This window comes from Brassica rapa, unplaced genomic scaffold (genome assembly GCF_000309985.2).
Source record: "Brassica rapa cultivar Chiifu-401-42 unplaced genomic scaffold, CAAS_Brap_v3.01 Scaffold0575, whole genome shotgun sequence".
In the NCBI taxonomy this organism is placed as follows: Eukaryota; Viridiplantae; Streptophyta; class Magnoliopsida; order Brassicales; family Brassicaceae; genus Brassica; species Brassica rapa.
The window spans coordinates 7972-30892 of NW_022610515.1; the positions used below are offsets into that span (position 1 = coordinate 7972).

At 49.3% G+C, this 22921-nt stretch overlaps 1 protein-coding gene across 1 annotated transcript; it reads left to right on the top strand.

Annotated features, from left to right (window-relative positions):
• Window positions 1-2863: 2863 nt before the first annotated feature.
• LOC117130590 lies at window positions 2864-20866 on the top strand (the record flags this gene model as incomplete). Its single annotated transcript, XM_033283354.1, has 2 exons — window positions 2864-3367; window positions 16416-20866. A coding segment is annotated over exon 2 (2995 nt), but the record flags the coding sequence as incomplete, so codon positions are not given.
• Between the last annotated feature and the right edge of the window lie 2055 nt (window positions 20867-22921).

Genomic DNA, 22921 nt, shown 5'->3' on the forward strand with positions numbered 1-22921 from the left:
TCAGCACACACAGGACGTCCGTGGCTGTCCGTGTGTGTCTGTGTGTGTCCGTCAGCACACAAAGGACGTCTGTGGCTGTCCATCAGTACACATATCACCACGTTGGTCCTTGGACTCAGCATGCTGGCCCTTCCCGTGGACTGTTTGGGTGATTTTGGCCCACGTGGGCTGTCTGTTCAGTACACACAGGACGTGTGTGGGTGTCCGCCAGCACACACAGGACGTCCGTGGCAGTATGTGGCTGTCCGTCAGTACACACAGGACGTCTGTGGCTGTCTGTGTGTGTCTGTGTGTGTCTTTCAGCATACACAGGACGTCCGTGGCTGTCCATCAGTACACATATCAGCACGCTGGTCCTTGGACTCAGCACGCTGGCCCTTCCCGTGGACTGTTCGGGTGATTTTGGCCCACGTGTGTTGTCTGTTCAGTACACACAAGACGTCTGTGGGTGTCTGCCAGCACACACATGACGTCCGTGTGTGTCCGTCAGCACACACAGGACGTCCGTGGCTTTCCGTGTGTGTCCGTGCGTGTCCGTCAGCACACACCCGTCTGTGGCTGTCCATCAGTACTCATATCAGCACGTTGGTCCTTGGACTCAGCACGCTGACCCTTCCCGTGGACTGTTCGGGTGATTTTTGCCCACGTGGGCTGTCTGTTCAGTACACACAGGACGTCCGTGGGTGTCCGCCAGCACACGCTGGACGTCCGTGGCTCTCCGTGTGTGTATGTGTGTGTCCGCCTGTGTCCGTAACCACACACAGGACATCCGTGGCTGTCCATCAGTACACATATCAGCACGTTGGTCCTTGGACTCATCACGCTGGCCCTTCCCGTGGACTGTTTGGGTGATTTTGGCCCACGTGGGCTGTCTGTTCAGTACACACAGGATGTCCGTGGGTGTCCACCAGCACACACAGTACATTCGTGGCAGTCCATGTGTGTCCGTCAGCACGCACAGGACGTCCGTTTCTGTCCATCAGTACACATATCAGCACGCTGGTCGTTGGACTCAGCATGCTGGACCTTCCCTTGGGCTGTTTGGGTGATTTTGGGCCACGTGGGCTGTCTGTTCAGTACACAGGACGTCAGTGGGTGTCCGCTAGCACACACAGGACGTTTGTGTTTGTGGCAGTCCGTCAACACACAGAAGACATTTGTTGTTGTCCGTGTGTGTCCGTGTGTGTCCGTCAGCACACACAGGACGTCCGTGGGTGTCCGTCAGCACACAAAGAACGTTCGTGTGTGTCCGTCAGCACACACATGACGTCTGTGGCTGTGTGTGTGTGTCCATCAGCACACACATGACGTCCGTGGCTGTCCATCAGTACACATATCAGAACGTTGGTCCTTGGACTCAGCACGCTGGCCCTTCCCGTGGACTCTTTGGGTGATTTTGGCCCCCTTGGGCTGTCTGTTCAGTACACACAAGACGTCTGTGGGTGTCCGCCAGCACATACAGGACGTCTGTGGCAGTCTGTGGCTGTCCGTCAGCACACACTGGACGTCTGTAGCTGTCCATGTGTGTCTGTGTGTGTCCGTCAGCACACACAGGACGTCCATGGCTGTCCATCCGTACACATATCAGCACGCTGGCCCTTCTCGTGGACTGTTCGGGTGATTTTTGCCCACGTGTGTTTTCCGTTCAGTACACACAGGACGTCTGTGGGTGTCCGTCAGCACACACAGGACGTCCGTGTGTGTCCGTCAGCACACAAAGGACGTTCGTGGCTGTCTGTGTGTGTCCGTGTGTGTCCGTCAGCACACACTGGATGTCCGTGGCTGTCCATCAGTACACATATCAGCACGTTGGTCCTTGGACTCAGCACGCTGACCCTTCCTGTGGACTGTTCGGGTGATTTTGGCCTACGTGGGCTGTCTTTTCAGTACACACAGGACGTCTGTTGGTGTCCGCCAGCACACACAGGAGGTCCGTGGCAGTCTGTGGCTGTCCGTCAGCACACAAAGGACGTCTGTGGCTGTCCGTGTGTGTCTGTGTGTGTCTTTCAGCACACACAGGACGTCCGTGGCTGTCCATCAGTACACATATCAGCACGCTGGTCCTTGGACTCAGCATGCTGGCCCTTCCCGTGGACTGTTCGGGTGATTTTGGCCCACGTGTGTTGTCTGTTCAGTACACACAAGACGTCTGTGGGTGTCCGTCAGAACACACAGGACGTCCATGTGTGTCCATCAGCACACACAGGACGTCCGTGGCTGTCCGTGTGTGTCCGTGCGTGTCCGTCAGCACACACTGGACGTCTGTGGCTGTCCATCAGTACTCATATCAGCACGTTGGTCCTTGGACTCAGCACGCTGACCCTTCCCGTGGACTGTTCGGGTGATTTTTGCCCACGTGGGCTGTCTGTTCAGTACACACAGGACGTCCATGGGTGTCCGCCAGCACACGCTGGACGTCCGTGGCTCTCCGTGTGTGTCTGTGTGTGTCCGCCTGTGTCCGTCACCACACACAGGACGTCCGTGGCTGTCCATCAGTACACATATCAGCACGTTGGTCCTTGGACTCATCACGCTGGCCCTTCCCGTGGACTGTTCGGGTGATTTTGGCCCACGTGGGCTGTCTGTTCAGTACACACAGGATGTCCGTGGGTGTCCACCAGCACACACAGTACGTTCGTGGCAGTCCGTGTGTGTCCGTCAGCACACACAGGACGTCCGTTTCTTTCCATTAGTACACATATCAGCACGCTGGTCATTGGACTCAGCACGCTGGTCTTTGGACTCAGCACGCTGGTCTTTGGACTCAGCACGCTGGCCCTTCCCATGGACTGTTCGGGTGATTTTGGCCCACGTGGGCTGTCTGTTCAGTACACACAGGACGTCTGTGTGTGTCTGTAAGCACACACAGGACGTCCGTGTGTGTCCGTCGGCACACACAGGACGTCCGTGGCTGTCCGTCAGCACACACAGAACGTCCGTGGCTGTCCATCAGTACACATATCAGCACGCTGGTCCTTCCCTTGGCTGATTTTGGACAACCATAGTGTTGTGGTTACGAAATCCATGGTTCAACCAGAGTCTCACCAAACCGTCCAAACCGGCCATCTAGGAGGTACCAGCGACCGAGGTTCAGTCCAAGGCGTCCAGATACAAGGAGAACACCATCTACATTCATTTGGCCAAGATTCTCATCATAAAGCCTCCAACGGCTAGTTTTAATGGAGCCATCAATTCCTTTGCTTCCAAGTTTATTATTTCGATTTTTATTTCTTTCCTTATGTCATTTTATGACAGTTAGAGAGTCCTTGGTCGAGCCTATAAAGCTCTAGTCTTTGTTTCATTGTAAATTACCCATCTTTGAAAGTATTATGAATTATTCAGTTTTTCTAGTTTTGTCAAAACTATTGTTCTAAGTCTTTTGAGTGTGTGAGAAACAACTCTGGAGCAACTTGACTTATCAAAGCCTCCTTTCACAGAGCTTTGTGGTGTCCATCATCCCATCTCCATCCATTAATCGATCTTGAGAGTGATACACATCCAGCAAGACCGGTTCCATCTTCATTCATCTCCCATCCATTGATCCTTGTTGAGAGTGATACACATCCAGCAACAAAGATCCCATCTCCATCAATCTATCCCTTTTCTAATTGTTTTTATTCATATTATCATTTTGATTCATATTAATATTTGTTTCTGTTTGCATTATAAAACTCTAAAAACGCATAAAAATCGGTTCTCTTTGTTTTCAGGTTGAAACCTTGGATCCACCATTCTATCCATTCGTGGGTTACCCCCCCTGTGCCTACAAAATTTTGGTATCAGAGCTTAAGCTCCTGACTCAGGTGATATCTATCCTTGCATCTCATACTTGCTTGCATTAGTTTTTCCATTCATAAACCGAAAATCCATAAAAACTGTTTCTTTTTGTTTCAAGTTTTGTTTCTGCATATTTTGTTCTTGCTGTTCATCATACTTTAAAGCCACGAAAAAGAAAAGAAAAAGTTTTGTTTGATTCATTTAAAAATCAAAAATCCCAAAAGAAAGTGTTTGCATTCATTAGTTTCCATAAAAGAAAATCCCATAAAAATTTATGTTTTGAATTTGATTCCTTTTCATTTGCATTCATAAATTCAAAAGCCAAAAGAAATCATGCTAGTTATTTTTTCATACCATTTCTACTTGTACATTTCGTGATTGCATCAGAAAAGAAAAAGAAAATATTTTTTTAAGCTTTAGTTTATATCATTTGCATATTTAATTGTTGCATTTCATCCAAAGAAAATTTTTTTTAAAAAAATTCAGCATTAGTTTGCTTTCCGTATTTTATTTTCATTTGTGTTAATTGTCATTTATTATTGTTTCATTTCGAGATTTTCATTAAGAAAACCAAAAGAAAAATCATTTTGCATAATTTATTTTATTTCGGTTAAACATTGCATATTTTCTCGGTTTAGTTTTAATTAGCTTGCATTTTGGTTCTTATTCTGATCCGACCATAAATTTCCTATTCTTCACTTGATCTTTGTGATTGCTTGCAGGAAGAAATGAAAGAATTAGCACAAAGCCAAGCCTTATTGGCCTCTCAAAAACAGCTATTGGCTGTTATGAAGGGTGTACAAGATCAGATTTCTCAGCTGGAGAAAAGAAACAAGGCACAAGGCCAACGACCACAGCAAGGAGAAAGAAGATTTGGAGATGCACTAGATGCTGGCTATGTTGAGCCCAAGCCACCAGATCCTTCATGGATCACCAAACACCAAACTTCTTATACTCATGAATACTCAAATTATTCTTATCATGATTATAACTCTGCTGATGATGTTAATATTTATTCTTTTTCAGGAAGCAGTTGGTCAAGTGAGTATCTAACATGGGAAAGAACCATGGATCATTGGTTTACATACTATGGCGTGCCAAAGAAGGATAGGCTAGCTCATGCCATCAAGCAACTTTCAGGAAAAGCTTACTCATGGTGGAAAAGAGTAGATAAGACACATGGTAAAAGTCCAGAAGAGGTTGTAACCAACTGGGAAGATCTTAAAGATGTCATGATCAGGAAATATGTGTCATCACTTCCCTCACCAGAAGTCAGAGAAAGATACCCAAGAAGTTTTTCAAGCCATGGGTATAAAGAGGCAAAGAGAAGAGTACCAAATGAAGGCCCTAGAAGCTTGTTCCATCAAGACCAGATTCGGCCAGACAAGAGGTCCACGGTTTTCTATGATCAATACCAACCTTGTGAGGTCCCAAAGTCCATGGAGAAGAACCTTGTCAGCCAAGACACGTTGGCCAGGTACAAAGAAAAATCAGACAAACCGATTTTTCAAGAGAAGGCCAAGGTAAGTCCTATACTTGATAAATTTGTTTATAAATCATCTCCCACTTGTATGAGTCACTTGTCTTTGTCCAAAGATGTTGAGACAGGTCCTAAGGTCCAGGAAGACACGATCTCCCAATCCTTGTTGAGATCAAAAGTTGTCCATGATTTAAGTCCAAGAGACAAGGAGATTCTAAACCCAAATAAAGAAGAGCCATCAAGCCAAGGTAAGTCTTCTAACTCTGAGAATTTGAAATATCAGACATGTTATAGATGTCATAAGAAAGGACACTATGCTGTAGTTTTTCCTACTAAGCAAGCATTGATAGAAACATCACTAGAAGAGAAAACAGATTTATATTGGAAAAGTGATAGTTTTATTCAATCTGGTTTATTGGTTCCAAATTCTTGTGTAATGCACTTGTCTTTGTCAAAAGGTGATGTAACAGGACTTAAGGAGCAAGAATTCAAAAGAAAGGAATCACCAGGCGTCACCCTTGTGATAGACCAGAAGATGGCTCAAGACACAACGCTGTCCATGTTGCTTAAAGAAACAAAACCGGTCATAAAAGTATCCCACCAAGGTAAGTTTCTAACACCACCTTTGGATACTAGTACTGACGTGTGTGCTCTTGGTACAGGGAGAACAAATGAAAGCTATAAGCTTATTGTAGTTCCAAAGAAAGAACCAGACCCTAAGCTCAGCCATGAACCCACTTCTAAGTGGAAACCGAAATCTGAGCAATCCATTGTTCAAGTTCCAAAACCTATGTGAAGAAGAATTCTCCAAGTGTTGGATTGTTCACCCACCAATAGGGAACGTGAGCTGGGTTTAGACTGTCGTGAGACAGGTTAGTTTTACCCTACTGATACCCGTGTCTCAATAGTAATTCAACCTAGTACGAGAGGAACCTTTGATTCGCACAATTGGTCATCGCGCTTGGTTGAAAAGGCAGTGGCGCGAAGCTACCGTGCGCTGGATTATGACTGAACGCCTCTAACTCAGAATCCGGGCTAGAAGCGACAGATGCGCCCGCCGCCCGATCGCCTGCCCTCAGTAGGAGCTTCGGCTCCCAAAGGCACGTGTCGTTGGCTAAGTCCGTTCGGCGGAAGCACCGTTCGGACCGCCTTGAATTATAATTACCACCGAGCGGCGGGTAGAATCCTTTGCAGACGATTTAAATACGCGACGGGGTATTGTAAGTGGCAGAGTGGCCTTGCTGCCACGATCCACTGAGATTCAGCCCTTTGTCACTAAGATTCGACCCTCCCCCTTTCCAATCACACGTTCCGCCCCAAAACGTTAAAAACAAAAAACCCAAAAAAATTCAAGTATACAAGAAGACGTCGTCGGAGGTACGAGATTTTTACCTGGTGAAATTCACTCTCGCCCTAATATTTCAGATTGGCCGATGAAATGCAGCCCGCATGTGTACAAGTCTCGGCCAAAAGCATCCTGATCGGAGCATTAAAACCCAAAAGAGTTTTCATTCATCCCTTCAGTACGCTTGGCCTCGATCATACCACATTAAAAACCAAGGGAAAAATGTTAACACTTGGTGGGATTATGAAAAGTTGAGCCAGCATAAGTACACTTGGACCATCAGTTCATTAGAACTCGGGCTAGCATCAATCAGACTTACTTGGACAGTCCAGTCCATCAAAACTCGAGCTCATGTCCAGATCAGTACACTAACAGTTCACGGAAAGGCCCAGCGTGCTGATATGTGTACTGACATGGTGCATCAGTTGTCCAAAATCAGTACACGAACAGTCCATGGGAAGGACGAGCATGCTGATATGTGTGATGATGGACAGCCACAGACGTCCTGTGTGTGCTGACGGACACACATGGACACACACGGGCAGCCACGGACAGCCATGGACGTCCTGTGTGTGCTGGCGGACACCCACAGACGTCCTGTGTGTACTGAACAGACAGCCCACCTGGGCCAAAATCACCCGAACAGTCCACGGGAAGGGCCAGCATGCTGAGTCCCAGGACCAACATGCTGATATGTATACTGATGGACAGCCACGGACGTCCTGTGTGTGCTGACGGACAAAGACGGATACACACAGACACACACGGACAGCAACAGACGTCCTGTGTGTGCTGGCGGACACCCACAGACGTCCTGTGTGTACTGAATAGACAGCCCACGTGGGCCAAAATCACCCGAACAGTCCACGGGAAGGGTCAGCGTGCTGAGTCCAAGGACCAACGTGCTGATATGTGTACTGAGGGACAGCCACGGATGTCCTGTGTGTGCTGATGAACACACACGGACAGCCACGGACGTCCTGTGTGTACTGAACAGACAGCCCATGTGGGCCAAAATCACCCGAACAGTCCACGGGAAGGGTCAGCGTGCTGAGTCCAAGGACCAACGTGCTGAAATGTGTACTGATGGACAGCCACAGACGTCTTGTGTGTGCTGACGGACACACACAGACACACACGGACAGCCACGGACGTCCTGTGTGTGCTGATGGACACCCACGGACGTCCTGTGTGTACTGAACAGACAGCCCACGTGGGCCAAAATCACCCGAACAGTCCACGGGAAGGTCCAGCGTGCTGAGTCCAAGAACCAGCGTGCAGATATGTGTGCTGATGGACAGCCACAGACGTCCTGTGTGTGCTGACGTACACACATGGACACACACGGGCAGCCACGGACAGCCACGGACGTCCTGTGTGTGCTGGAGGACACCCACGGCCGTCCTGTGTGTACTGAACAGACAGCCCACCTGGGCCAAAATCACCCGAACAGTCCACGGGAGTGGCCAGCATGCTGAGTCCCAGGACCAACATGCTGATATGTATACTGATGGACAGCCACAGACGTCCTGTGTGTGCTGACGGACACAGACAGATACACACGGACACACACGGACAGCAACGGACGTCCTGTGTGTGCTGGCGGACACCCACGGACGTCCTGTGTGTACTGAACAGACAGCCCACGTGGGCCAAAATCACCCGAACAGTCCACGGGAAGGGTCAGCATGCTGAGTCCAAGGACCAACGTGTTGATATGTGTACAGAGGGACAGCCACGGATGTCCTGTGTGTGCTGACGGACACACACGGACAGCCACAGACGCCCTGTGTGTACTGAATAGACAGCCCACGTGGGCCAAAATCACCCGAACAGTCCACAGAAAGGGTCCACGTGCTGAGTCCAAGGACCAACGTGCTGATATGTGTACTGATGGACAGCCACGGACATCCTATGTGTGCTGACGGACACACACGGACAGCCACGGACGTCCTGTGTGTGCTGACGGACACCCACGGACGTCCTGTGTGTGCTGACGGACACCCACGGACGTCCTGTGTGTACTGAACAGACAGCCCACGTGGGCCAGCGTGCTGAGTCCAAGGACCAGCGTGCTGAGTCCAAGGACCAGCGTGCTGATATGTGTTATGACGGCCACACACGGACGTCCTGTGTGTGCTGACGGACACACACGGACAGCCACAGACTTCCTGTGTGTGCTGACGGACAGCCACAGACAGCCACAGACGTCCTGTGTGTGCAGGCGGACACCCACGGACGTCCTGTGTGTACTGAACAGACAGCCCACCTGGGCCAAAATCACCCGAACAGTCCACGGGAATGGCCAGCATGCTGAGTCCCAGGACAAACATGCTGATATGTATACTGATGGACAGCCACGGACGTCCTGTGTGTGCTGACGGACACAGACAGATACACACGGACACACACGGACAGCAACGGACGTCCTGTGTGTGCTGGCGGACACCCACGGACGTCCTGTGTGTACTGAACAGACAGCCCACGTGGGCCAAAATCACCCGAACAGTCCACGGGAAGGGTCAGCATGCTGAGTTCAAGGACCAACGTGTTGATATGTGTACAGAGGGACAGCCACGGATGTCCTGTGTGTACTGAATAGACAGCCCACGTGGGCCAAAATCACCCGAACAGTCCACGTGAAGGGTCAGCGTGCTGAGTCCAAGGACCAACGTGCTGATATGTGTACTGATGGACAGCCACAGACGTCTTGTGTGTGCTGACGAACACACACGGACACACACGGACAGCCACAGACGTCCTGTGTGTGCTGACGGACACCCACAGACATCCTGTGTGTGCTGACGTACATCCACGGACGTCCTGTGTGTACTGAACAGACAGCCCACGTGGGCCCAAATCACCCGAACAGTCCACAGGAAGGTCCAGCGTGCTGAGTCCAAGGACCAGCGTGCTGATATGTGTGCTGACGGCCACACACGGACGTCCTGTGTGTGCTGATGGACACACACGGACGTTCTGTGTGTGCTGATGGACACACACGGACGTCCTGTGTGTACTGAACAGACAGCCCACGTGAGCCAAAATCACCCGAACAGTCCACGAGAAGGGCCAGCGTGCTGAGTCCAAGGACCAGCATGCTATTATGTGTACTAATGGACAGCCACGGACGTCCTGTGTGTGCTGACAGACACACACGGACAGCCACGGACGTCCTGTGTGTGCTGGTGGACACCCACGGACGTCATGTGTGTACTGGACAGACAGCCCATGTGGGCCAAAATCACCCGAACAGTCCACGGGAAGGGTCAGCGTGCTGAGTCCAAGGACCAACGTGCTGATATGTTTACTGAGGGACAGCCACGAATGTCCTGTGTGTGGTGACGGACACACACGGACAGCCACGGACTTCTTGTGTGTACTGAACAGACAGCCCACGTGGGGCAAAATAACCCAAACAGTCCACAGAAAGGGTCCACGTGCTGAGTCCAAGGACCAACGTGCTGATATGTGTACTGATGGACAGCCACAGACGTCCTATGTGTGCTGACGGACACACACGGACAGCCACGGACGTCCTGTGTGTGCTGACGGACACCCACGGACGTCCTGTGTGTACTGAACAGACAGCCCACGTGGGCCAACGTGCTGAGTCCAAGAACCAGCGTGCTGATATGTGTTATGACGGCCACACACGGACGTCCTGTGTGTGCTGACGGACACACACGGACAGCCACAGACTTCCTGTGTGTGCTGACGGACAGCCACAGACAGCCACAGACGTCCTGTGTGTGCAGGCGGACACCCACGGACGTCCTGTGTGTACTGAACAGACAGCCCATGTGGGCCAAAATCACCCAAATAGTCCACGGGAAGGGACAGCGTGCTGAGTCCAAGGACCAACGTGCTGATATGTGTACTGATGGACAGCCATGGACGTCCTGTATGTGCTGACGGACACACACTGACACACACGGACAGCCACGGACGCCCTGTGTGTGCTACTGGACACACTCGAACGTCCTGTGTGTGCTGACGGACACCCACAGACGTCTTACGTGTGCGGACAGACACACACGGACAGCTACTGACGTCCTTTGTTTGCAGACGGACTGCCACAGACAGCAACAGACGTCCTGTGTGTGCTGGCGGACACCCACAGACGTCCTGTGTGTACTGAACAGACAGCCCACGTGGGCCAAAATCACCCGAACAGTCCACGGGAAGGGTCAGCATGCTGAGTCCAAGGACCAACGTGTTGATATGTGTACAGAGGGACAGCCACGGATGTCCTGTGTGTGCTGACGGACACACACGGACAGCCACAGACGTCCTGTGTGTACTGAATAGACAGCCCACGTGGGCCAAAATCACCCGAACAGTCCACAGAAAGGGTCCACGTGCTGAGTCCAAGGACCAACGTGCTGATATGTGTACTGATGGACAGCCACGGACATCCTATGTGTGCTGACGGACACACACGGACAGCCACGGACGTCCTGTGTGTGCTGACGGACACCCACGGACGTCCTGTGTGTGCTGACGGACACCCACGGACGTCCTGTGTGTACTGAACAGACAGCCCACGTGGGCCAGCGTGCTGAGTCCAAGGACCAGCGTGCTGAGTCCAAGGACCAGCGTGCTGATATGTGTTATGACGGCCACACACGGACGTCCTGTGTGTGCTGACGGACACACACGGACAGCCACAGACTTCCTGTGTGTGCTGACGGACAGCCACAGACAGCCACAGACGTCCTGTGTGTGCAGGCGGACACCCACGGACGTCCTGTGTGTACTGAACAGACAGCCCACCTGGGCCAAAATCACCCGAACAGTCCACGGGAATGGCCAGCATGCTGAGTCCCAGGACAAACATGCTGATATGTATACTGATGGACAGCCACGGACGTCCTGTGTGTGCTGACGGACACAGACAGATACACACGGACACACACGGACAGCAACAGACGTCCTGTGTGTGCTGGCGGACACCCACGGACGTCCTGTGTGTACTGAACAGACAGCCCACGTGGGCCAAAATCACCCGAACAGTCCACGGGAAGGGTCAGCATGCTGAGTTCAAGGACCAACATGTTGATATGTGTACAGAGGGACAGCCACGGATGTCCTGTGTGTACTGAATAGACAGCCCACGTGGGCCAAAATCACCCGAACAGTCCACGTGAAGGGTCAGCGTGCTGAGTCCAAGGACCAACGTGCTGATATGTGTACTGATGGACAGCCACAGACGTCTTGTGTGTGCTGACGAACACACACGGACACACACGGACAGCCACAGACGTCCTGTGTGTGCTGACGGACACCCACAGACATCCTGTGTGTGCTGACGTACATCCACGGACGTCCTGTGTGTACTGAACAGACAGCCCACGTGGGCCCAAATCACCCGAACAGTCCACAGGAAGGTCCAGCGTGCTGAGTCCAAGGACCAGCGTGCTGATATGTGTGCTGACGGCCACACACGGACGTCCTGTGTGTGCTGATGGACACACACGGACGTTCTGTGTGTGCTGATGGACACACACGGACGTCCTGTGTGTACTGAACAGACAGCCCACGTGAGCCAAAATCACCCGAACAGTCCACGAGAAGGGCCAGCGTGCTGAGTCCAAGGACCAGCATGCTAATATGTGTACTAATGGACAGCCACGGACGTCCTGTGTGTGCTGACAGACACACACGGACACACACGGACAGCCACAGACGTCCTGTGTGTGCTGGTGGACACCCACGGACGTCATGTGTGTACTGGACAGACAGCCCATGTGGGCCAAAATCACCCGAACAGTCCACGGGAAGGGTCAGCGTGCTGAGTCCAAGGACCAACGTGCTGATATGTTTACTGAGGGACAGCCACGAATGTCCTGTGTGTGGTGACGGACACACACGGACAGCCACGGACTTCTTGTGTGTACTGAACAGACAGCCCACGTGGGGCAAAATAACCCAAACAGTCCACAGAAAGGGTCCACGTGCTGAGTCCAAGGACCAACGTGCTGATATGTGTACTGATGGACAGCCACAGACGTCCTATGTGTGCTGACGGACACACACGGACAGCCACGGACGTCCTGTGTGTGCTGACGGACACCCACGGACGTCCTGTGTGTACTGAACAGACAGCCCACGTGGGCCAACGTGCTGAGTCCAAGAACCAGCGTGCTGATATGTGTTATGACGGCCACACACGGACGTCCTGTGTGTGCTGACGGACACACACGGACAGCCACAGACTTCCTGTGTGTGCTGACGGACAGCCACAGACAGCCACAGACGTCCTGTGTGTGCAGGCGGACACCCACGGACGTCCTGTGTGTACTGAACAGACAGCCCATGTGGGCCAAAATCACCCAAATAGTCCACGGGAAGGGACAGCGTGCTGAGTCCAAGGACCAACGTGCTGATATGTGTACTGATGGACAGCCATGGACGTCCTGTATGTGCTGACGGACACACACTGACACACACGGACAGCCACGGACGCCCTGTGTGTGCTACTGGACACACTCGAACGTCCTGTGTGTGCTGACGGACACCCACAGACGTCTTACGTGTGCGGACAGACACACACGGACAGCTACTGACGTCCTTTGTTTGCAGACGGACTGCCACAGACAGCAACAGACGTCCTGTGTGTGCTGGCGGACACCCACAGACGTCCTGTGTGTACTGAACAGACAGCCCACGTGGGCCAAAATCATCCAAACAGTCCACGGGAAGGGCCAGCGTGCTGAGTCCAAGGACCAACGTGCTGATATGTGTACTGATGGACAGCCACATACGTCCTGTGTGCTGACGGACACACACGGACACCCACAGACGTCTTGTGTGTGCTGACGGACACACACGAACAAACACGGACAGCCACATACGTCCTGTGTGTGCTGACGGACAGCCACGAACAGCCACGGACGTCCTGCGTGTGCTGGCAGACACCCACGGACGTCCTGTGTGTACTTAACAGACAGCCCACGTGGGCCAAAAATCACCCAAATAATCCACGGGAAGGGCCAGCGTGCTGAGTCCAAGGACCAACGTGCTGATATGTGTACTGATGGACAGCCACAGACATCCTGTGTGTGCTGATGGACACAGATGGACACACACAGACAGCGACGGACGTCCTGTGTGTGCTGACGGACACACACGGCCATCTCGTGTGTGCAGACGGACACCCACAGATGTCCTATGTGTGCTGATGGACACCCACAGACGTCCTGTATGTACTGAACATACAGCCCACGTGGGCAAAAATCACCCAAACAGTCCACGAGAAGGGTCAGCCTGCTGACTCCAAGGACCAACGTGCTGATATGTGTACTGATGGACAGCCACAGACGTCCTGTGTGTGCTGACGGACACACACGGACTCACACGGACAGCCACGAACGTCCTGTGTGTGCGGACGGACACCCACGGACGTCCTGTGTGTGCTAAAGGGCACCCACGGACGTCCTGTGTGTGCTGACGGACACACACAGACACACACGGACAGCCATGGACGTCCTGTGTGTGCTGACGGGCAGCCACGAACAGCCACGGATGTCCTGCATGTGCTGGCGGACACCCACGAACGTCCTGTGTGTACTGAACAGACAGCCCACGTGGGCCAAAAATCACCCAAACAGTCCACGGGAAGAGCCAGCGTGCTGAGTCCAAGGACCAACGTGCTGATATGTGTACTGATGGACAGGCACACACGTCCTGTGTGTGCTGACGGACACAGACGGACACGCACAGACACACACGGACAGCCACGGCCGTCCTGTGTGTGCTGGTGGACACCCACGGACGTCCTGTGTGTACAGACGGACACCCACGGACGTCCTGTGTGTACAGACGGACACCCATGAACACACACGGACAGCCACGGCCGTCCACTGTGTGCTCGTGGACACCCACGGACGTCCTGTGTGTACAGAACAGACAGCCCATGTGGGCTAAAAACACCCAAACAGTCCACGGGAAGGGTCAGCCTGCTGAGTCCAAGGACCAACGTGCTGATATGTGTACTGATGGACAGCCACAGACGTCCTGTGTGTGCTGACCGACACACACGGACAGCCACGAACGTCCTGTGTGTGCTGACGGACACCCACGGACGTCCTGTGTGTGCTGACGGGCACCCACAGACGTCTTGTGTGTGCTGACGGACACACACAGACACACACGAACAGCCATGGACGTCCTGTGTGTGCTGACGGACTGCCACGAACAGCCACGGATGTCCTGCGTGTGCTGGCGGACACCCACGGACGTCCTGTGTGTACTGAACAGACAGCCCACGTGGGCCAAAAATCACCCAAACAGTCCACGGGAAGGGTCAGCGTGCTGAGTCCAAGGACCAACGTGGTGATATGTGTACTGATGGACAGCCACACACGTCCTGTGTGTGCTGACGGACACAGACACACACTAACAGCCACGGCCGTCCTGTGTGTGCTGGTGGACACCCACGGACGTCCTGTGTGTACAGACGGACACCCACGGACGTCCTGTGTGTACAGACGGACACCCACGAACACACACGGACAGCCACGGCCGTCCAGTGTGTGCTCGTGGACACCCACGGACGTCCTGTGTGTACAGAACAGACAGCCCATGTGGGCTAAAAACACCCAAACAGTCCACGGGAAGGGTCAGTGTTGCGGCCAGAAATTCAGCAGCTGAACCAGAGGTCGACCCAACACCCTACTCAACCAGCCAAGGTGCCAGCCAGGACATATGTGCACTAAACATGCCATATCTTACAAACCAGGAGTGTTTAAATCACGAGGCTAATTTTTATGGATTCTACACTCAAGGAGGAGTCCAGGCCAATTGGAATTGGGCCAAAAAATTCAAGGAGCAAGAAGTTATGAATTTTACAATTCAGAGGTTTCTCAACCCGTCCATCAGCGAGTATGCGACTTTAGAAGAGAATTCAAGCCCAAAAAAGAAGCGGCCTGAACCAAAACCGATCATAGGAGTCAAGAGGAGTTTATTAGCTTTCCAGAAAGCCCAAGATCTCGATAAATGGCCAAGGAAATTGGAAGATATGATCAATTTCCCAAAACCGGCCAAACCAGCTCTACACTTGCCTTATTTGGAAGATCCGGGTTTCACATCAAACCAACCTCAAGAATGGCAACCAGGAGACCTTCTAAGTCATTCAGAGGCACTCCACAACATCATAGGAAGCACCATGCCACACTGGATCAGGCGGATCCCAATCAAACCAAAAGATCAAGCCGGTTTGCATCAATTGGCAAAACCGACATCATTTAAGGAAAGTCTTCAACCAATTCAACTTGGTTCGACCCAGGGCTATCTATGGGAACCAGGAGATACTCTAGACCATTCAGAAGACATCCAAGACGTCCTCAGCTGCACCAGCACCCAGGAGATCAGGCGGATCTCTCTTCCCATCAACCTTCCATATTTGGCAACATCTACACTAAATGCTTTGGAGGAGTTTCTACAGATTTTTGCCCAAAACCAACGGCCATATTCTCTTTTACAGAGGCCAAGGAGTATTTCAGGAAGGCTTGAAGATCATGGCTACGTCCAGAAGCTATCAAGATACAAGTCTTCACAAGTTTCTCTTTTGGAAGGAAGCAAATCAAGTCTAACGGCTATATTCCATGGAGTCATCAAAGCCTTTGCTCCCAAGACTTTAAGTTCAAGTTATTTTGTTTCCTTTTATCATTTTATGACTGTTAGACTCTGTCCTTGTCGAGCCTATAAAGCTCTAGTCTTTGCTTCATTGTAAATCACCCCATTTTGAAAGTAATAAGAATTATTCAGTTTTCTAGTTTTCTTAAAAACTATTGTTCTAAGTCTTTTGAGTTTGTGTGAAGCAGCTCCAAAGCACCTTGACTTATCAAGGCTCCTTTCCATTTGAGTCTTGTGGCGTCCTCAATCCCCCATCCTTCCATTCCAATTCGTTTGCCAAGCTTGAGAGAGACATCAGTCCAGCAAGCAAAGCACCATCTCAATCCACTTCAATCATCAACTGATTAGGCTGAGAGTGTCTCAAGACCAGCAGCCTAATTCCATCCTATCTATCTTTATTTATCTTGTTTTATCATATTAGAAATCATATCTCATTTCTTTTTGCATTTGTTTTCAGGTTCATAACTTGCATTCCATCATATCGCCCATCCGATCATCTCTTTGGTCGACCCATCCAAGCTTCCATCATCCATCTTGCCCACCCTGATTTCCAGCCTGTAACATTTGGTATCAGAGCTTAAGCTCCTGAATCAGGTCAATTCTATCCTTGCATCATTCATCTTGTTTGCATTTGTTTTTCCAATTATAAATCAAAAAAAAAAGGTTTTGCATTGTTATTGTTCTTAGGAAAAGAAAAACAAAAGAGAAGAAGTTTCTTGCATTTGATTCACGAAAATTTGAAAAAGAAATATCATATTGTGTTTGCATTCATTCCCCAGCTCCACTTGCCATTTTTAGATTTAGTGCATTCATTTAAAAAAAAAAATCTGCATTCCATATTTGTTTCTTGTTTAAATCTTGCATAAAAATAAAAATAAAAAGGCATAGCATTTTATTAATTTCGTGCATACCATATTTGTTTCATAAGTTTGTTATTTGCATTCAAAAAAAAAAATCATTCATATTGTTTGCATTTGTTTTTCCATCTTGTAAACCGAAAATCCATAAAAACAGTTTCTTTGTTCAAGTTTTGTTTCCGCATTTGTTGTTGTGTTCTTTCTGTTCATCCTCTTAAAAGCCACGAAAAAGTTTTTTTTGATTCATTTAAAATCGAAAATCCCAAAAGAAAAGTGTTTGCATTCATTAGTTTCCATAAAAGAAAATCCCATAAAAAAATGTTGTTTTGAATTTGTTTCCTTTCCATTTGCATCCATAAACTTAAAAGCCAAAATAAATCATTCTCAGTATTTTCATACCATTTCTAGTTGTCCATTTCGTGCTTGCATCAAGAAAACCAAATAAAAATATTGCATCTTAGTTTAAATCATTTTTGCATATTGTTGGTTAATTCTTGCATAATTAAGAAAATCAAAAAAAAAATATCAGCATTAGTTTGCTTTCCATATTTTCTTTTCATTTGTGTCTCTTATCATACCATATTGTTTAATTTCGAGATTGCATTCAGAGAACCAAAAGAAAAAAAAATCATTTTAGTATAGTTACTTCATTTCGGTTCATAATTGCATATTTTCTCGGTTTAGTTAAATTGCATTCTTGCATTTGTTTTATTTTGGTTAGACCAAAACTTTCCATACCGTCACTTGTTCTTTTAGGTTGTTTTCAGGAAGCAATGGAGGAGGAGATACACGGCCAAAACCTAAGGGCCACCTTGAGCCAACAGTCCGCAGCTCTACAAAAGCTCCAACTTAAGATTGCTCAGTTAGAGAAAAGAAATCAGGCACAAGGCCAACGTCCACATGAAGGAGAAAGGAGATTTGGAGATGTACCAGGGGCTGTATATGTTGAGCCCAAGCCACCAGATCCTTCAAGGATCAATCAAACTCCAACTTCTAAAACCCACAACCCTTATGTTGTTAATTCTCGGTTTGATTATAAATCTTTTGCTGATAAAATTGAACTCTTTAAATTTTCAGGGAAAAGAGGTTATCTAAGATGGGAGAGGAACCTTGATGAATGGTTTCACTTCAAAAACATCCTGAGGAAAGAGAGGCTAGCTTATGCTATTGATCAACTTAGAGAAGAAGCCTTGAAATGGTGGGTACAAGAAGAAGATGATAGGCGGCTTTACAAGGAGCCAACTATCAAAACGTGGAGAGCTCTTAAGGAAGTCATGAGGGATAGATTTGCACCAGATTTTACAAGTTCTGAAATCCAAGAACTATATCCAAGGAGGTATCCAACTCATGGTTCCAAAGAAGCAAGAAGATTAGTGGCACAAGAAGGTCAAAGAGTCTTGTCTCAACAAGATAACTTTCAGCCAAACCAGGGGCACGCCATTATCCATTGCTTAGACCAGAATAATGACATCCCAAAGGTCAGGAAGATGAGTACAAGTGTCGGCCAAAACACTTTGATCAGGTCCAAAGACAAACCAGAGCAAGCTATTGTCCAAGTAAAGGCCAAGGTAAGTCCTATACTTGATAAATCTTTTCATGAATCATCTACCACTTGTATGATGCACTTGTCTTTGTCCAAGAGTGTTGTTACAGGTATTAAAGAGCCTATATCCCACGGAGATGACACACCAAGAGCAAACCTTCTAATGGATCAGAAGGACAAGCAATCCAAGTTGCTTAAAGAAGCAAAACCAGTAACCAAAGTGTCAAACCAAGGTAAGTATCTAACACCACCTTTAGATACTGGCCTAAACGTTTATATTCTTGGTACAGGTATACTAGATGAGGGACATATCCTTACTGCAGTTCCAAAGGCCAAATCAGTACATGAGCTCAATCAAAATCCACACCACAAGTGGAAACCGAAAACTGAACAAAGTGTTGTTCAAGTACCAAAATCTGAGGTAAATTCCACCCTAGATCAGAATGCTATTATTAATTCCATGACAAGATTAATGCACTTGTCTTGTCCAAGGAAAAGTGAAATTGGTACAGGAAATCAAGGTGAGTACAAGGCAAATAAAGAACAAGAAGTTCTTACTGCCACAGCTGAATTAAAGGTTAATTGTTCTATGTTTTCTTCAGTTTATAAATCCCTATACTTTGGTATAATACACTTGTCTTTGCCAAGATGTTTTGATCCAGGGATAAGTCAAGAAGAACATAAAAACCGAGCTGAGCTATCACAAAAAGATGGTCATACCAACCAAGGTAAACAGTTGCAAGAAAGGCAGCCATCTAACCAAATATGTCCAAAGAAGAATATCATTCTTCATCATGCTGATGCACCCAAGGTAAATCCGGCCATAACATATTATGTTCATAAAACTCCAGTATCAGATATAATTCACTTGTTCTTTGTCCAGAATGTTGAGAATTTTTCAGGTTGCAAAGGAGAAAGCTTCAAGGAAATCCCACCGGATAATCTTTTGTTGCTAGGAGGATCAAACCCAAAGATGGTCAGGACTGAGCCTACTAGGAGTATGAAGGACCATCCACTGAAGAAAAGAAGCAATGCCAAAGTCCACAGCAGAGGCGTGATCCTATCCTATTTGCTGAAAGAAGAGCCACCTGATGCACAATCCATCCCCAAACCAAAACAATATCAAGGTAAGACCTTAGAATCCCAAAAGAGTATGAAAGCTGACTTGCTCTATCTTGGTGCAGGTTATACAGTTTCGAGGTCGAAACCTTTTCAAGGGGGAGGGAATGTTGCGGCCAGAAATTCAGCAGCTGAACCAGAGGTCGACCCAACACCCTACTCAACCAGCCAAGGTGCCAGCCAGGACATATGTGCACTAAACATGCCATATCTTACAAAACAGGAGGGTTTAAATCACGAGGCTAACTTTTATGGATTCTACACTCAAGGAAGAGTCCAGGCCAATTGGAATTGGGCCAAAATATTCAAGGAGCAAGAAGTTATGAATTTTACAATTCAGAGGTTTCTCAACCCGTCCATCAGCGAGTATGCGACTTTAGAAGAGACTTCAAGCCCAAAAAAGAAGCGGCCTGAACCAAAACCGATCATAGGAGTCAAGAGGAGTTTATTAGCTTTCCAGAAAGCCCAAGATCTCGATAAATGGCCAAGGAAATTGGAAGATATGATCAATTTCCCAAAACCGGCCAAACCAGCTCTACACTTGCCTTATTTGGAAGATCCGGGTTTCACATCAAACCAACCTCAAGAATGGCAACCAGGAGACCTTCTAAGTCATTCAGAGGCACTACACAACATCATAGGAAGCACCATGCCCACACATCCCATCAAACCAAAAGATCAAGCGGTTTGCATCAATGGCCAAACGACATTATTTAAGGAAAGTCTTCAACCAATTCAACTTGGTTCGACCCAGGGCTATCTATGGGAACCAGGAGATACTCTAGACCATTCAGAAGACATCCAAGACGTCCTCAGCTGCACCAGCACCCAGGAGATCAGGCGGATCTCTCTTCCCATCAACCTTCCATATTTGGCAACATCTACACTAAATGCTTTGGAGAGTTTCTACAGATTTTTGCCAAAAACCAACGGCCATATTCTCTTTTACAGAGGCCAAGGAGAATTTCAGGAAGGCTTGAAGATCATGGCCACGTCCAGAAGCTATCAAGATACAAGTCTTCACAAGTTTCTCTTTTGGAAGAAGCAAATCAAGTCTAACGGCTATATCCATGGAGTCATCAAAGCCTTTGCTCCCAAGACTTTAAGTTCAAGTTTTTTGTTTCCTTTTATCATTTTATGACTGTTAGAGTCTGTCCTTGTCGAGCCTATAAAGCTCTAGTCTTTGCTTCATTGTAAATCACCCCATTTGGAAAGTAATAAGAATTATTCAGTTTTCTAGTTTTCTTAAAAACTATTGTTCTAAGTCTTTTGAGTTTGTGTGAAGCAGCTCCAAAGCACCTTGACTTATCAAGGCTCCTTTCCATGAGGTCTTGTGGCGTCCTCAATCCCCCATCCTTCCATTCCAATTCGTTTTGCCAAGCTGAGAGAGACATCAGTCCAGCAAGCAAAGCACCATCTCAATCCACTTCAATCATCAACTGATTAGGCTGAGAGTGTCTCAAGACCAGCAGCCTAATTCCATCCTATCTATCTTATTTATCTTGTTTTATCATATTAGAAATCATATCTCATTTCTTTTGCATTTGTTTTCAGGTTCATAACTTGCATTCCATCATATCGCCCATCCGATCATCTCTTTGGTCGACCCATCCAAGCTTCCATCATCCATCTTGCCCACCCTGATTTCCAGCCTGTAACAGTCAGCCTGCTGAGTCCAAGGACCAACGTGCTAATATGTGTACTGATGGACAGCCACAGACGTCCTGTGTGTGCTGACGGACACACACGGACTCACACGGACAGCCACGAACGTCCTGTGTGTGCTGACGGACAGCCCACGGACGTCCTGTGTGTGCTGACGGGCACCCCACGGACGTCCTGTGTGTGCTGACGGACACACACAAACACACACACGAACAGCCATGGACGTCCTGTGTGTGCTGACGGACAGCCACGAACAGCCACGGATGTCCTGCGTGTGCTGGCGGACACCCACGGACGTCCTGTGTGTACTGAACAGACAGCCCACGTGGGCCAAAAAATCACCCAAACAGTCCACGGGAAGGGCCAGCGTGCTGAGTCCAACGACCAACGTGCTGATATGTGTACTGATGGACAGCCCACACACGTCCTGTGTGTGCTGACGGACACAGACGGACACGCACAGACATACACAGACCCCACGGCCGTCCTGTGTGTGCTGGTGGACACCCACGGACGTCCTGTGTGTACAGACGGACACCCACGGACGTCCTGTGTGTATAGACGGGACACCCACGAACACACACGGACAGCCAACGGCCGTCCAGTGTGTGCTGGTGGACACCCACGGACGTCCTGTGTGTACAGAACAGACAGCCCATGTGGGCCAAAAAACACCCAAACAGTCCACGGGAAGGGTCAGCGTGCTGAGTCCAAGGACCAACATGCTGATATGTGTATTGATGGACAGCCACATACGTCTTGTGTTTGCTGACGGACACACACAGACACATACGGACAGCCACTGACGTCTTTTGTGTGCTGACGGACACACACAGACGTCATGTGTGTGTGCTGACGGACATCCACGGACGTCCTATGTGTAATGAAAAGACAGCCCACGTGGGCCAAAAATCACCCAAACAGTCCACAGGAAGGGCCAGCGTGCTGAGTCCAAGACCAACGTGCTGATATGTGTACGGATGGACAGCCACAGACGTCCTATGTGTGGTGACGGACATAGACGGACACGCACAGACACACACGGACAGCACGGCCGTCATGTGCTTGCTGGTGGACACCCTCGGACGTCCTGTGTGACAGAACAGACAGCCCATGTGGGCCAAAAACACCCAAACAGTCCACGGGATGGGTCAGCGTGCTGAGTTCCAAGGACCAACGTGCTAATATGTGTACTGATGGACAGCCACATACGTCCTGTGTGTGCTGACGGACACACACAGACAAACACGGAAGCCACAGATGTCCTGTGGTGCTGACGGACACCCCCGGACGTCATGTGTGCTGCTGGCGGACACCCACGGACGTCCTGTGTGTACTGAACAGACAAGCCCACGTGGGCCAAAAATCACCCAAACAGTCCACATGAAGGGCAAGCGTGCTTAGTCCAAGGACCAACGTGTGCTGATATGTGTACTGATGGACAGCCACAGACGTCCTGTGTGTGCTGACGGACACAGACGGACACACACAGACAC